This window comes from Gorilla gorilla, chromosome 21 (genome assembly GCF_029281585.2).
Source record: "Gorilla gorilla gorilla isolate KB3781 chromosome 21, NHGRI_mGorGor1-v2.1_pri, whole genome shotgun sequence".
Classification (NCBI taxonomy): Eukaryota; Metazoa; Chordata; class Mammalia; order Primates; family Hominidae; genus Gorilla; species Gorilla gorilla.
The window spans coordinates 58,816,424-58,830,542 of NC_073245.2; the positions used below are offsets into that span (position 1 = coordinate 58,816,424).

Below are 14,119 nucleotides of genomic sequence, written 5' to 3' on the forward strand. Positions count from 1 at the left end.
CTGTCCAAAGTCAATGCCCCTGCTCTATTATTTTATAGCATAACCCTCTCAGTCTTTCCTTCATAGCACTCATTGCAATGCAGTTGTTTTGTTGTCTAACTACTTGCTTTTGCCTGTGTCCCAGCATCCAGCATCCAGCTTAGCACATAATAGGTTCTCAATCAATGTTGACTGAATGAATTAACGATTTGCTCAGTCACACAGCTCGTAAGTGGCAGAGCTAGAATTCTAACCCAGTTTAGTCTGACTCCAAATCCAGAGCTCCCAACACATGAGAAGTCATATTTTATCACCCAAACCTAAACTCTTTTGAGAGTGAAAGAGGGAGCTATTAATAATCATATGGGACAAAAGATGGAAACTTGGATGCGTGTCTCCCCAGCTGCACTGCCGCCTCTCCAGCTCCAGGTGGCCCAGCCCAGAATCCTCCCTGTTGGACTCCTCCCTGTGGGTCCCCAGAGTCTCACCCAGGATTGAAGAGGCTGGCCCAGCCAGGGATGAACTTCGGGTCCCGGGTGAAGAGGAGGATGGCAAACATGCAGAAAAGGATGAAAACGGCCCGTTCGGCAAACCTGTGGCACAGACATGCAGGCATGATGGTGACCCTAGGTTTCAGGCAGACCGCAGTAGGCACAGGCTCAGGCAGCTGCCCCACTGGGAGTGACTGGGCCCGGGCTCTGCCTCTGAGAAAGCTGAAGTCATCCACTCCCCAGGGAGTGCCCAGAGTGAGGGGAGGGGTGCCAATGGACTGTAAATGATTCCTGTCCTAGGACTTCCACGCTCCCTCAGGATCCTTCCTGAGCCTCAAGCCACCCCCTCCCCGAAATCACGTGTTTCATTATCACCAGGAGTTTACCAGGGTCCTACGGAAAATCAAGAAAGTGAGAAACAGAGACAGAGTCCGAAAAGCAGAGAGGAAGAGAAATAGACAGAAATGCAGTAGGCAAAGAGAAAGAGGAGCATTCATACAGAGAGAGAGAGAGAGACAGGAAAACACACAGTCTGTCTACACTAAAAGGAGAAGACACAGAGAGGGGACAGACCTGGAGAGAGGGTGGATGAAGGTGGAAAGAGAGGATCCCCAAGAGTTGGAGGAGACAGTTACCCAATGTACCCATTTCACAGACTGGAGAGCAGGGCCCAGAGAGGGTTAGTGCCATGACCAAAGCCACACAGGACATGAGTGGCACAGCTGGTCCTTGAACACAGGCCTACTGAACCCGTTATTTTCACCATATGGAAATGTGCATTAAACAAGGTCCCGGAAGTCACCTGAGATAGTGTCAGGTATTCTGTGTACCGGGAGGGAAATGGTGCCTTGGGTGGAAGGTAGCAGATCCCACTGTAAGTACACTCTGAGGGGCTTTTTGGTCCTCAGGTTTCCACCCCAGCACCACGGCAAGAGGTTGACTGTGTAAACCACCTCCCATCCTCCATCTCTAGGCTCCCACGCCATGGGTCCTGGAATTCCCCTGGAGCTCAGCCCCCATGGGCCCAAGGCCAGGCCAGGATGAAGCTCTCCTGAGCGTTTAATATTCAGCTCTTTCCTCAACCCAAGGGCTCCCACATACTTGATGGTCCCCAGGTTCTGGTATTCTTCCCGAATTACAGCTCGAGCCCTATCTTCTGCATTGGTTCTTATCTCAGATTTATTCTTCCTCCAGCCCCTGAAACAGAAAGTGGGAGGTTAGGAGTGGCCACTGCAGGTATAACTAACTTCTCACCTACAACCAGCACCACCACCTGACCAAGCCACATCCTCTCTGTCCAGGAGGCTGCAACTGCCTGATGGCTCGTCTCCCTGCAACTGTCTTCCTTTGCTACAGTTGTTCTCCCCACGTATAGCCGGGTTGATCTTTGAAAATGTGAATCTGATGATATGACTTCCAGGCTTAAAATCCATGAGTGGGTCAAACAGGCACATGAATAAACACAGGAATCAATGGAACAAAACAGAAAGTCTAGACACAGACTCAATCACAAATGGGAATTTACTCTATAATAAAGTTGCTATCTCAGATTGGTGTGGAAAAGATGGGCTATTCAGTAAATGGTATCAGACATATAGATCAATGGAACAGAATTCAGAGCCCAGAAATAAACCCATCCGTCTATGGCCAGTTGATTTTTGACAGGGGTACCAAGACTGAATAGTGGGGGAAGGAATAGCCTTTCAACAAGTGGTGCTAGGAAAACTGGACAGCCATGTGGAAAAGAATGAATCTGGACCCCTACCTCACACCAAATACAAAATTAAACCCAAAATGGATTGAAGACCTAAATGTTAGAGCTAAGGCCATAACACTCTCAGAAGAAAAGGCAGGGGTAAATTTTCATGTGCCTTGGAATAATATGGTTAGAGTTAAAACCATAAAACTCTCAGAATAAAGGGCAGTGGTAAATTTTCATGCCCTTGGAATAGGCAACAGTTTCTTCAATATTACGTCAAACACACAAGCCACCAAAGATAGATAAATTTGACTTCATCAAAATAGTAAAATGTTGTGTGTCCATAAATGGTGTTAGGACACTGGGTGACCATTTGGGACAAAAAAAAGTGAAGTTGAATCCAAACTTCACACTGTACCATAAGGATGAACTCCAAATAGATCAGAGGTTTAAATGTAAAAAAAAATAATACTAGAAGAAAACATATGATTATTCTTTTATAAGTCCTGTATTAGGAAAACCTTTCTAAACTGTAACTGAAATTTCAGAAACCATATGAGAAAAGATTGAAAAAAAAATTAAAACAATTCTGCAGGGAGAAAAGCACCATAAGCAAAGCCAAAAGACAAATCAGGAAAAAAATGTAGCTTCTATTGTAGAATAAGCACTCATCTTTCTAAAATATAAAGCATACCAGAAACTAGTAAGAACAAGACCAAAAACCCATTTGAAAAAAATGTATAAAAATATGAACACACAGTTTCACAATTCACAGGAAAGAAAATACCTATGAACAAACTTTTCATATGCTTCCAAACCTATGAAAAGTTGCCCAAAATTACTGTTCATAAAATAAACACAAGTTATTTTTCTCTTATCCGATTGGCAAAAATCCACTTTGCTGCAAGGAAGCAGACACTCTCATACATTGTTCATGGGAGAGGAAACATGTACAATTTTTATGAAGAATGATTTGATAATATCTATTAAAATAAAAATGTGTTTATTCTCTGATCCAGAAATCCCACTTCTGGAAATGTATCTTATAAAAATGCTTGCTTCCTTTGAGCTAGAGCTTCAAGGTAAAAGAGAAAAAAATAATAAAATAAAAATAAAAAAACAGCTGGGCTTGGGTGGCTCTTGCCTGTAATCCCAGCTTTTTGGGGGACCGAGGTGGGTGGATCACTTGAGGTTTGAGACCAGCCTGGCCAACAGAGTAAACCCCTCTCTCTACCAAAAAAAAAAAAAAAAAAAAGGCACAAAAAATTAGCGGGGCAAGGTGGCAAGAGCCTGTAGTCCCAGCTACTCTGGAGGCTGAGGCAGGAGAATGGCCTGAACCTGGGAGGTGGAGGTTGCACTCCGAGATGGTGCCACTGCACTCCAGCCTGGGTGACAGAATGAGACTTTGTCTAAATAAATAAATAAATAAAACAAAAAACAAAAATCTGTCAGGGAGGCCAGTCACTAGAAAAAGATACCTATGTCTGCTCATATTTGCTTAAGAAAACTCTGGAAGGTTACACAAGAAACCAGTAAAAGTGGATGCTTGTTTGGGAGGATATCGTGGCAGAAGAGGCCCATGGTTGGGAAGAGGGGTTCTCACTGTATACCTCTTAGCGCTGTTTTGATTTTTGAGAAGCATATGTATGTGTTGCCTATCCAAATTAAGGTAGCCATATTAAAAAGTAATTGAAGTAAGCAAAATAAATATAGGAAAACAAAGTGCCAGTATTATATTTTGGCTAGATATCATTTCTGGCTCAAGTCTCTGAGTCTGAAGCTTGCTCTTTCTTCGTTTAGAGGTTGATTTGGAAATGTTAGATATTAAGGTTTCTTTAGCACCCAACTGAGACTTTCTCCTCAACGTAAGTAGACTGAGTGATGAGAGTTGATAAAGACATATTTCCCATAATATGATTTGGTGTTATTTAGTATTTTGTCCTCATGCCACCCCACATTATCTTCTGTATCAGGGTCCCATAAAATGGGAAATCGTGCACTCCGCTCTTCTCTGGTCAAGAGTGTTTACCTTATTTAAAGACAATACTATTAATAATTATTAATAATATGTGACATCAACAGAGGGTCTGTGTGTGGCAGGCAGGTCACACCTCTCACTTAATCCTCACATCCCTGGGAGGTCAAGAAATGAGAATATGGCTAGCACGGTGGCTCACACCTATAATCCCAGAGCTTTGAGAGGCCAAGACAAGAAGGATCACTTGAGGCCAGAAGTTTGAGACAAGCCTGGGCAATATAGTGAGACTCTGTCTCTACAAAAAATTTAAAAAAAAAATTAACCAGGCACAGTGGCACTTGCCTGTAGTCTCAGCTACTTGGGAGGCTGAGGCCAGAGGAACACTGAACCTGGGAGATTGAGGCTGCAATATGCTATGATCGCGCCACTGCACTCCAGCCTGGGCAGCAGAGCAAGACCCTGTCTGTAAAACTAAATGCATACATACATACATACATACATACATACATACATACATATATACATACCTACATACATACATACATAAAAGAAAGAAATGAGAATACGACGTGAAATAACAATCATCCTCAGTTTTCATAGGCAGATACTGAAGTTAGAAACGCCATTCCCTGCTTCCCCACTCTATTGCCAAAAAGAAAATGAGACGTACCTGAAGCTCAGTCCCCCGTACAGGAAGGAGATCCAGAGCCAGCCTGCCAACAGGAACAACAGCATAAGAGGGAAGGCGAAAATGAACCAGGAGCCGAAATTCACCACGTCACACTGCGGAAAGAAACTGGAGAACAGCGGGAGATGAGAACAGGCCAAGGGCAGCCATGCCCAATTTGGGAGTGGGAGAGGGGACCAGGCAGTACTAGTAGCAGCGGGGAGGAGGAATGAGAGGGTCCCATGGAAGTCTTGGGAACAGTGTTTTCCACCAATTCTAATAGAAGCACCCTTTTTTCCTCTTCTTTGGAGGCTGCTGGCTTCTGACCTAGTGGGACCAATGGGTGCCCTACAGTCAAAATCTCTGCCCCCTGGAGGCCAGACAGGTACCTGAGTGAGTGAAACAGGCCAGGCCGGGCCATGGTGAATTGAAGAGAGCCCTGCTCATTAAAGGGCTCAGCTGCTATTTGCTTCCCCATGGTTGCCATGCAAGAGTGCAGGGCCAGTAAGCCCAGGTTTGGGTTTTACTTGAAATTATGTGATGTTTAAATGTTGACAATTCATGAAAATGTTTTTAATGAATGTGGGAGTCACATATAACATATCTGCAGGCTGAAACCTTTGCCCTCCTTATTACATATGCTCAAAGACCCTGGGCATTTTGTCCAGGCAATGGTGATGTCGATGAGTTCTTTCTCTGCTGAACGGTGTCCAATCTCAGTTTTATTAAGACATCATCAAGCCTGAAAAGATGAAGGGCAATAACACTCAGTGCTGGTGAAGATGTGGAAAAACAGGCAGATTCTTGATGTTTGTTCATCAGAATATTCTTTTCTGGAGAGGAATTTGGTAAAATGCAGTAAGAGTCTTAAAAATGTGCATATCCTTTTACCCAGAAATTCTACTACTAGAAATAAACTTTAAAAAAACAACCAGAAATGTGGTCAGGAATATAAGTGCTAGATTGAAAAGAGGAAAAGTAAGTTATAGAATGATGTATACAAAAGTATGTGGATACTCACGGACATTTCTAGGTAAATAATAAACCAAAACCTTAACAGTTATTGTATAACAAATAAGCAAACAAAAATATTAATAAACTCTATATAGTGGGATTCTAAGAGGTTTTTATTTCCTCCTTTTTCTCTACCTGTATTTTCTACAATGAATAAGTATACCTCTATAATTAGACAAAATAAAAATATTGTTTTAAAAATATTAAAATATCAGCAAGTGTGTGGTCAGTTACATAATTTGTAATAGCAAAATAATAATTATTATAAAATGAAAACAATCAATGCTTATGATTAAAGTATGTACACCCAAAATAAGACAATACATAGTCACTAAAAATTATGTTTTCTAAAAAATTTTAATAATAAAATCAGACTATAAAACTGTATTAAGAGCATAGTGGCAAAAACGTTAAATATATACACATTTAATATATGGACATAGAAAAGTCTAGAAGAAAGTCTGTTAAAATATCGACAGTGGGATTGGAGGTATTTCAAACTTCTTTTTCTACATTTTCCAAATGTTCTTTAGTGTGCCAATATCATTTTATAATCAGAATAAACCAATAAAATGTATTTTGGCAACAAGGGCCAAAGGACCACTCAGGGCAATCACTTCTCCTATCTCCCCAGGCTTCTCCTGTTCTCAGCTGGAGAATCAAAATCACATATTACCTAGCATTCCTTTTAAATCCCCTCTTCCTACACCAGAGGGTCTGCATTTGAGCCCTTGTGTTGCATAAGATTTGCATGAAATTTACTTGAAATCCCACATTTGATATTTTTACTGTATATATGTTAATATTATATATTTTATGTATTATATGTTAATATAATATATATTACATACTTAAATATACATAAGATATATTTTAGAAAATATAAATATGAAATAGACATATAAAAAATATAATTTCCCCAATTTCATTTCAGGTTGGAACAAAGTCCTACTCACATCAGGGCAGGCAGGCAGCCTGAAAACGCTTTGACAACAACTGCTCCCCTCCAATTCTCTCCATCCCCAACCTAGGCTCTGCTCTCCATCCCCAGAGCCCACATCTTCCTGTCCAGCCCTGGGGATGGGTCCTGGCAAACCCTAATACCAAATGCCTACCTTCCTCCTCGGCAGAACGCTAAAGGGCTGAGCCTAGATCCTCCCCACACCTGAAGCAGGACCATCTTTGCTTCTGGTTTTTCTGTCACTGAGCTAAAACCAGAAGGCACAGCCAGCCTTGTTTAAAGGATAGCGATAAAAAGACATCTAAGGTTTGCAGTAAAACTCAGTGGGCTTAAATAAATTGGTGAAATACACCTACAACTTCTTTTTTTTTTTTTTCACCTCTCCCAGTGCATGGTTGACAGTCACTGGTTTCCATCATCATATCTTAAAATCAAAGCATTTTGGAATCTGAGAATGTATTGGCAATTCATCTCACTCAGGGGTTAAGGTTTTAAAATCAGCACATGTGGCCAAACATGGGTGTACTAAAATCTCTTGTGAAAATACCTGTAATTACTCACATGTATGTTACTGAGGGTTGCACACATAGCAAACCTCTCTCGGGGAGATCAGCAGGGCCTCCCTTCATCCCCACAGGTTTTTGATTCTTTGGTTGGCCAACAGGTAAAGAAGCCAGCTAGTATTTGCAGCCATGTTGAATATCAAATACTATTTGGTGTCCTTTGTTGGCCAAATGCTTACATTTGCATTTATGTAAATCAAATGAACCTATGCTACATCTCCACTGCAAGGAATCTTAGAAACCCTGCCTCGGAATCCTGGAACCTAAAAGTCTTAAAGACAGAATCTTGAAATACTGAAGTTTTAAAATCTTAGAAACCAAAGGTTTAGAATAATGGGAGCGGCACGTTGTGCAGTTGGAACATCTTTCTTTTCTCTTTTCTTTTTTTTTTTCAGAGCAGGAGTGAAAGTTTATTAAAAAGTTATAAAGCAGGAACATCTTTCTTTTATCCTCGTGCCCTGACCGGCCACCCAGTCACTGCTGACCACTTCCAGGGGTGGGGAGACTTTAGCTCCCAGCAGAGCCCACTCCACTGGGGGACCCTGCTTATGGTTGGAAGGCTTCTCTTGGGCCATGACGGCCACAGACCCATGCCTCCCGCTGGATCACTCCTTTGCTGTCACCTTTCCAATGACCCCCATCTCACTTGGAGGAAAAGCTGGAGTCCTTAGACAACACTTACCGCTATAACCTTTTGTCTTCTCACCTTCCCTTCGCCCCAGGCTCTTCGTCTCCCTGGTTTTCTTGCTGGTCCCTGAACCTCCCCAGGAACAGCTCCACCTCCAAGCCCTGTAGGAGCTACTCCCCACTGTCGGCAATGCCTTTCCCTCCTGTGTCCACATGGCTCATTCCCTTCTTGGTCTCTGCTCAAATGTCAGCCCATCAGAGAGAACGGGTGTCCTTGACCAACCTACATAAACTAGCACCCCACTCTCCTCACTTCTACCCTCTTTCCCTGCTGTATTTTTTTCCTAACTTATCACACAGATATATTTTATATTCATTTGCTTTTTCACTTATTGCCTGTCTCTCCCACCAGAATGGAAGTTCCCCAAGGGCAGGGTTCTCACTGGATTTTGTGCATTGCTGTGTTCCCAGAGCCTGGCCCAGAGAAGGCCCTCAATACACATTCCCTGGATGTTGAATGAAGGAGGGAAGAGGAGGGGAGGAGCAGAACCCTCCCCGCCGGTGGGGACTCTCGCTTTCACCTCTTGAGCTGGCCAAGCAGGATGAGGTTAGGGGCTGTGCCCGTGAGTGTGGCTGTGCCCCCAATACTGGCTGAGTAGGGGATGGAGATGAGGAAGCCCTTCCAGATGTTCCGACGATATTCATCCTCCTTCCTGGAGTCAGCCGGCAGATCCAGTGGAACCTCTGTCTCCCCAGGGTGGTCTTTGCTTTAAACAAATCCAAAGAGAAGCCATTCAGAATACATGGAGAACAGGCCACAGACTGCCCAGGAGTTGGGGAGCTAAGTGATCTTTCTAGACGGTAACTTGGCACAGGTATCAAAAACCCGTAACAAGGTGCAACTCTTCAGCTCAGATGTTCTACTCTAAGAACGTATCCTAAAGGAATAGACAAGTGTCTCAGGTGTGGGTACAAGGGAATTCACCATGCCATTAAATATAATTTAAATGAAGAACAGTCTAAATGCCCATCAAAAAGGGGCTGATAACAAAGATGACTCTCTTCCTGGATGGAACACCAATGCAGCTATTAAATGGATGCTTACTAAGATGAGAGCTGTCCAGTCATAAACTATAGTGAAAAGGCATGTCACAGTACTATTTAGTTTTTTATTTTATAAATACTTATGTTGCAGCTGGGCGTGGTGGCTCACTTCTGTAACTCCAACACTTTGGGAGACCAAGGCAAAAGGATTGCTTGAGGACAGGAGTTTGAGAACAGCCTGGGCAATATAGTGAGATCCCATCTCTATAAAAAAAATTTAAAAATCAGCTGGGCATGGTGGCACGCACCTATAGTCCCAGCTACTCGGGAGGCTGAGGCAGGAGGGTTGATTGAGCCCAAAAGTTTGAGGCTGTAGTGAACTTTGATTGCCCCACTGCCCTCCAGCCTGGGTGACAGAGTGAGACCCTGTCTCTAAAAAAAATTAATAAGTAATAAATAAAAATAAAGAAATGGCTATGTTTCATGAATATAAGAATATTTAAAGTCTAGAAATATATGCAAGTTGTTTTGATACCTTTCCCAGGAGTGGAATTACATATTATTTTCCTTTTTTATTTTCTGGGTTGTTTTTCTTGTACAGTTAAAGAGTTTTGGGAAATAATGAAATTAAGAATTACTAAGTACATAAGTAAAAGATCATAATGTTAGCATTATTGAGATGAAATGATGTCCTCTATTCTCCATTAAATAAAATAGGTATTTGGAAACAGACTGAAATGAAGAAAAAAAGGTGAAATAGCAGGTTACAAAACAGCGTACATAGCATTATCAATTTATATTTTATTTTATTATTTATTTATTTATTTTTTTTTTTGAGATAGAGCTTCACTCTTGTCACCCAGGCTAGAGTGCAATGGCATGATCTCGGCTCACTGCTACCTCCGCCTCCCGGGTTCAAGCGATTCTCCTGCCTCAGCCTCCTGAGTAACTGAGATTATAGGTGCCCACCACCATGCCCAGCTAATTTTTGTATTTTTAGTAGAGACAGGGTTTCACCATGTTGGCCTGGCTGGTCTCGTACTCCTCACCTCAGGTAATCTGCCCGCCTTGGCCTCCCAAAATACTGGGATTACAGGCATAAGCCACCGCGGTAAAAATGCATCTATGTATACAGCTGTCTGTCAAGAAATAGTCTAGAATGGTATTCATTTAACTGTTATAATCTGCCTCTGGAAGTGAGATGCTAAATGCATTTATCTTTTATTTCAAGAGTATTTTTTGACATATGCAATTGTAAATTGTTTCTAAGTGAATGAAACTGAGAATTGCTATAGCACTGATAGATATGTTAATGAGCTTGACTGTGGTAGTCATTTCACAATGTGCCCATATATCAAAACATTACATTGTATATCTTAAATATATATAATTTTTATTTGTCAATTATACTTCAATGAATCTGAAAACAAGATAAATTAAGATTTAAAAAAAAGTGTTCTGTGTAACAAATCAATTTTTTTAAATTAAAGTGGAAATTAAAATGAAAAAATATTTACTTAAAGAAGGAAAGATAATTCAAATACCCTCTGGCCTGAATCACTACATAAGGGACTCCTTCCCCAGAGGGCAATGTGGACATCAGCTGGGGTCTGAGTAGCTGATTTCCAGTATGACAGGAAGGCAAAGACCAGAAGCAGGTGGAAACTACCGTCACGGTCTGACTTCTTAGGAGTGGCAGGCCTGGTCCAGAACTGTGGCCTCCCTCAGACCTGGGGACCCCAACCATCCTGAGTATCGAAAAGAGAAAAAGCAGAAAGGGCCCTAGAGTTTATCTAGAGCAATCACTTTTTTGTTCAGATGAGGAAACTGAGGCCCAGAGAAGGGAAGGGGTTTGCATCCAACAGATATAGGCTTCTAGAGGGTGAGGACTGGGTTTTGCAACAGACCCAGTGCAAGCACTGCACAGGCAGATGTTTAAAGCATATTTCCAGGCCACACAGTCATAAGTGGCTGGACCAATCACAGAACTCATGTCTCAAAGTTGGACTCAAAGCCCCCAAACATGGTGCCAAGAGGGAGCACAGGCTGTGGGATGAAACAGGCATAAGGTCATGCCCCTCTCCTGCTAAAATCTCCATCAGCTCCCATCTCATTCAAAGTCAAGGTTATATCTATGGCTCATGATGTCCCACGTGCTCTGTCCTCCACCATCACTCTCTCCCCTCCCAAGCCAACTCTCAGACCCCACCTCCTACCATGTGCTCACTCATTCACTCGCCTCCAGCCACACTGGCTTCCTGGCTGCTCTTCGACCTCTCAGGAGCTTTGCACGTGCTAGTCCACATGCTGAGAACACTCTTCCCATGGATACCCCCACCACTCCCCACCTCTTGCAGAGATTTGCTCAAGGACGATCTTCTTGTGAGGACTTCGCTGACCACCCATATTCAAACTGCCCCTTCCCAATTACCAGCTCGCCACCCCCACCCTCTTTCCTGCTTTGATCTCCCTCTGAAGCTTATCAACTGCCCAACACACCATGGATTACATTCACTTATCCATTTCTTGCCACTAGAATGTAAGCCCGTAAGGGCTGGGCTTTCTGTCTTTTCCTTGCTGTATCTCCATCCTTAGAATAGTGCCTGGCTCATCGTAAGCTCCCAATAAATATTAGCAAATGAATGAAATAGACCGGATCAATGCCCAGCACTGCCTTGAGCAGATTGCTTGGCTCCCTGTTGTGTCATTACTGTTAAATTGAGATCACAATGTCATAATAACAAGTGCTAACATCTGGACGTGTAAGGTCCAGCCAACCTGCTCTGTCTACATTATCTCATTATCTCACACAGCCAGTATGGAGCAGAGCCAGAGTTCGAAGTCAGGTGTTTGTGACTCCAAATCCCATGATCTTAACTACACTGCCATAATGCAAAGGATACTGTAGACTAAATGCGATTTCAACATCAATGTGAAGATGCTTTGTAAGTCATCTAGGGTGAAGGGCTGTTATTGTTTTATAAGGAATTTTTTTGTCTGTATGGACTGTTAACCCTGCCTGCAACCCTCTCCTCCTTGACTGTCATGCAGTTTGTGCTATCTTGCTTTTTAGGGTCTCTTCTTTCAAGAGGAAAGTACCTGTGATCCTCAACCTCACCAGATCTTTAGGGATTTAATGTACTGCCCTACCCTTTCCATGTCTGCATTTTTTTTTAAAGGAGGCTGTTGAGGTTAATGTTTAAGCCACAGAGATGAATGGTGGAAACTCAGGCATTAGGTCATTTGGAGAAAAATTCAGGGATGGGAGGAAAATGGTTTGCAGCATTGAATTCTTGTTCATCGTCTCCTTGAATCAAGCACTGGGTCCTCTACGAATTTCACCAGCAACTTACGCTTCTGTGCTGGCGAGAAACTGCATCTCCGTGGGCACAGTGTGTAGGCCGTTTCTCCGCACAGCAGCTAGGAGGAAAGAGCATGATGTCTTTAGTGTAATGTAGCGAATGGAACAGGAGTGTCCCAAATCTTGTGAAGTCAGTCAAGAATGCTTTCTTTGCCAAGGATCCTATACTATTCACTGAATCAAAACACAAAGACAGAGAGAGAGAGGAAGAGAGGGAGGAAGGGAGAGAGACGAAGGGAGAGAGGGGGAGGGAGGGAGGGAGGGAGAGAGAGATGGAGGAAGGAAGGAAAGGAAAGGAAAGGGAGGGAAAGAAAGAAAGAGAAAGAAAGAAAGAAAGAGAAAAAGAAAGAAAGAAAGAAAGAGAAAAAGAAAGAAAGAAAGAGGGAAGGAAGGAAGGAAGGAAGGAAGGAAGGAAAGGAAAGGAAAAGAAAGGAAAGGAAAGAAAAGGAAAGGAAAGGGAGGGAAAGAAAGAAAGAGAAAGAAAGAAAGAAAGAAAGAAAGAAAGAAAGAAAGAAAGAAAGGGGGAAGGAAGGAAGGAAAGGAAGGAAGGAAGGAAGGAAGGAAGAAAGGAAAGGAAAGGAAAGGAAAAAGAAAAGAAAGATCATTCAGCATTCTATCCTGTCCTACCATCCATATGAGAAGATGTGCCCAGGCCTGTTGGCAGGGGTTTAGCTGCAGGGCTGCTTGACAACCCATAACTCAAGCTTAGGCTTACCTGAGCAGCCATTGCCAAAGTTGTGAAAGGCCAGCTATGAATGGTAATGAGTCATCAATGGGTTGGACGACCCCAATTGTCCATTCATTCATTCATCCAAAAAGTATTTATTGAGCACCTACTATGTGCTATTGACTATGTTCTCAGGGTACTCTGTGAACAATATAGAACAAGGCCCCTGGCTTCCATGGAGGTCATACTCTAGAAGGGGAGACAGGAAATAAACGAATAAAGAAAATTTTAGGTAGGGACAAATGTATGGAGGAAATAGAACTGGGTAATGTGACTGGAAAGCGGAGAGGGGAGTAGGTGAGCTCTCCCTTCAACAGAGAAGACACTGTGTGCTGATGGCCTCGGGTCTGAGACCTCAAGGATAAAATGGAATCCATCCTATGAAGAGCCCTGGGAAGAGGGTGCAAGGAAACAGGAACAGCAAGTGCAAAGGCCCGGCAGTAAGGAGGTGCTTGGCTGAGATGAAGAACTGAGGAAGCCCATGTGCTGGGAAAGAGGTGTATAGGAAAGGCCTAGGGGAGATGGGGGCTGGGGACGGAGTGGGCAAAGGCCAACAGGAACTAAATCAGGGATGGGGACCCCCTGCAGGATTTAATGCGCAAGACGATATGATTTACATTTTACAAACAACTCTGGGCCTGGTCCGAGAGAATGGACGTAGGGAAAGGGGCAAAAATGGAAGCTGAGAGTCCAGTTCTGGATCTGTTGCATTTTCCAGCTAAGATGATGGTGGCTGGAATTGGCTGGTAACCATACAGACCCTGAGAGTAATCAGTGGTGGATGTGTTTCAGTTCTTTTGAGATAAGAGCTTGGTGCAACTTGGAACCCAGAGCCAAAACTGGGGCACATGAACCCTAGCCAATTGATCCATCAGCAAATCGCTATGGAGCACCTGTCATGTACCTGGTGCTGAGTGACAAAAGATGAAAGTCCATGTCCTCATGGAGCTGATCTTTTGGTGGGGGAGACAGACCACACACAACTAAGTAATATACGCAGTATGTCAA

General features: G+C 43.0%; 1 protein-coding gene across 1 annotated transcript in view; it reads right to left on the reverse strand.

Annotated features, from left to right (window-relative positions):
* Positions 1-14,119, reverse strand: part of SLC13A3 (solute carrier family 13 member 3) — a 93,432-nt gene that overhangs the window by 29,637 nt on the left and 49,676 nt on the right. Inside the window, exons 4-8 of the mRNA XM_004062304.5 lie at positions 12,377-12,443; positions 8,561-8,746; positions 4,818-4,943; positions 1,572-1,667; positions 468-572 (exon numbers count right to left, since the gene is read on the reverse strand). Of these exons, the coding sequence (XP_004062352.1) occupies positions 468-572; positions 1,572-1,667; positions 4,818-4,943; positions 8,561-8,746; positions 12,377-12,443 (580 nt within the window). The remainder of the gene's footprint in view (positions 1-467; positions 573-1,571; positions 1,668-4,817; positions 4,944-8,560; positions 8,747-12,376; positions 12,444-14,119) is intronic.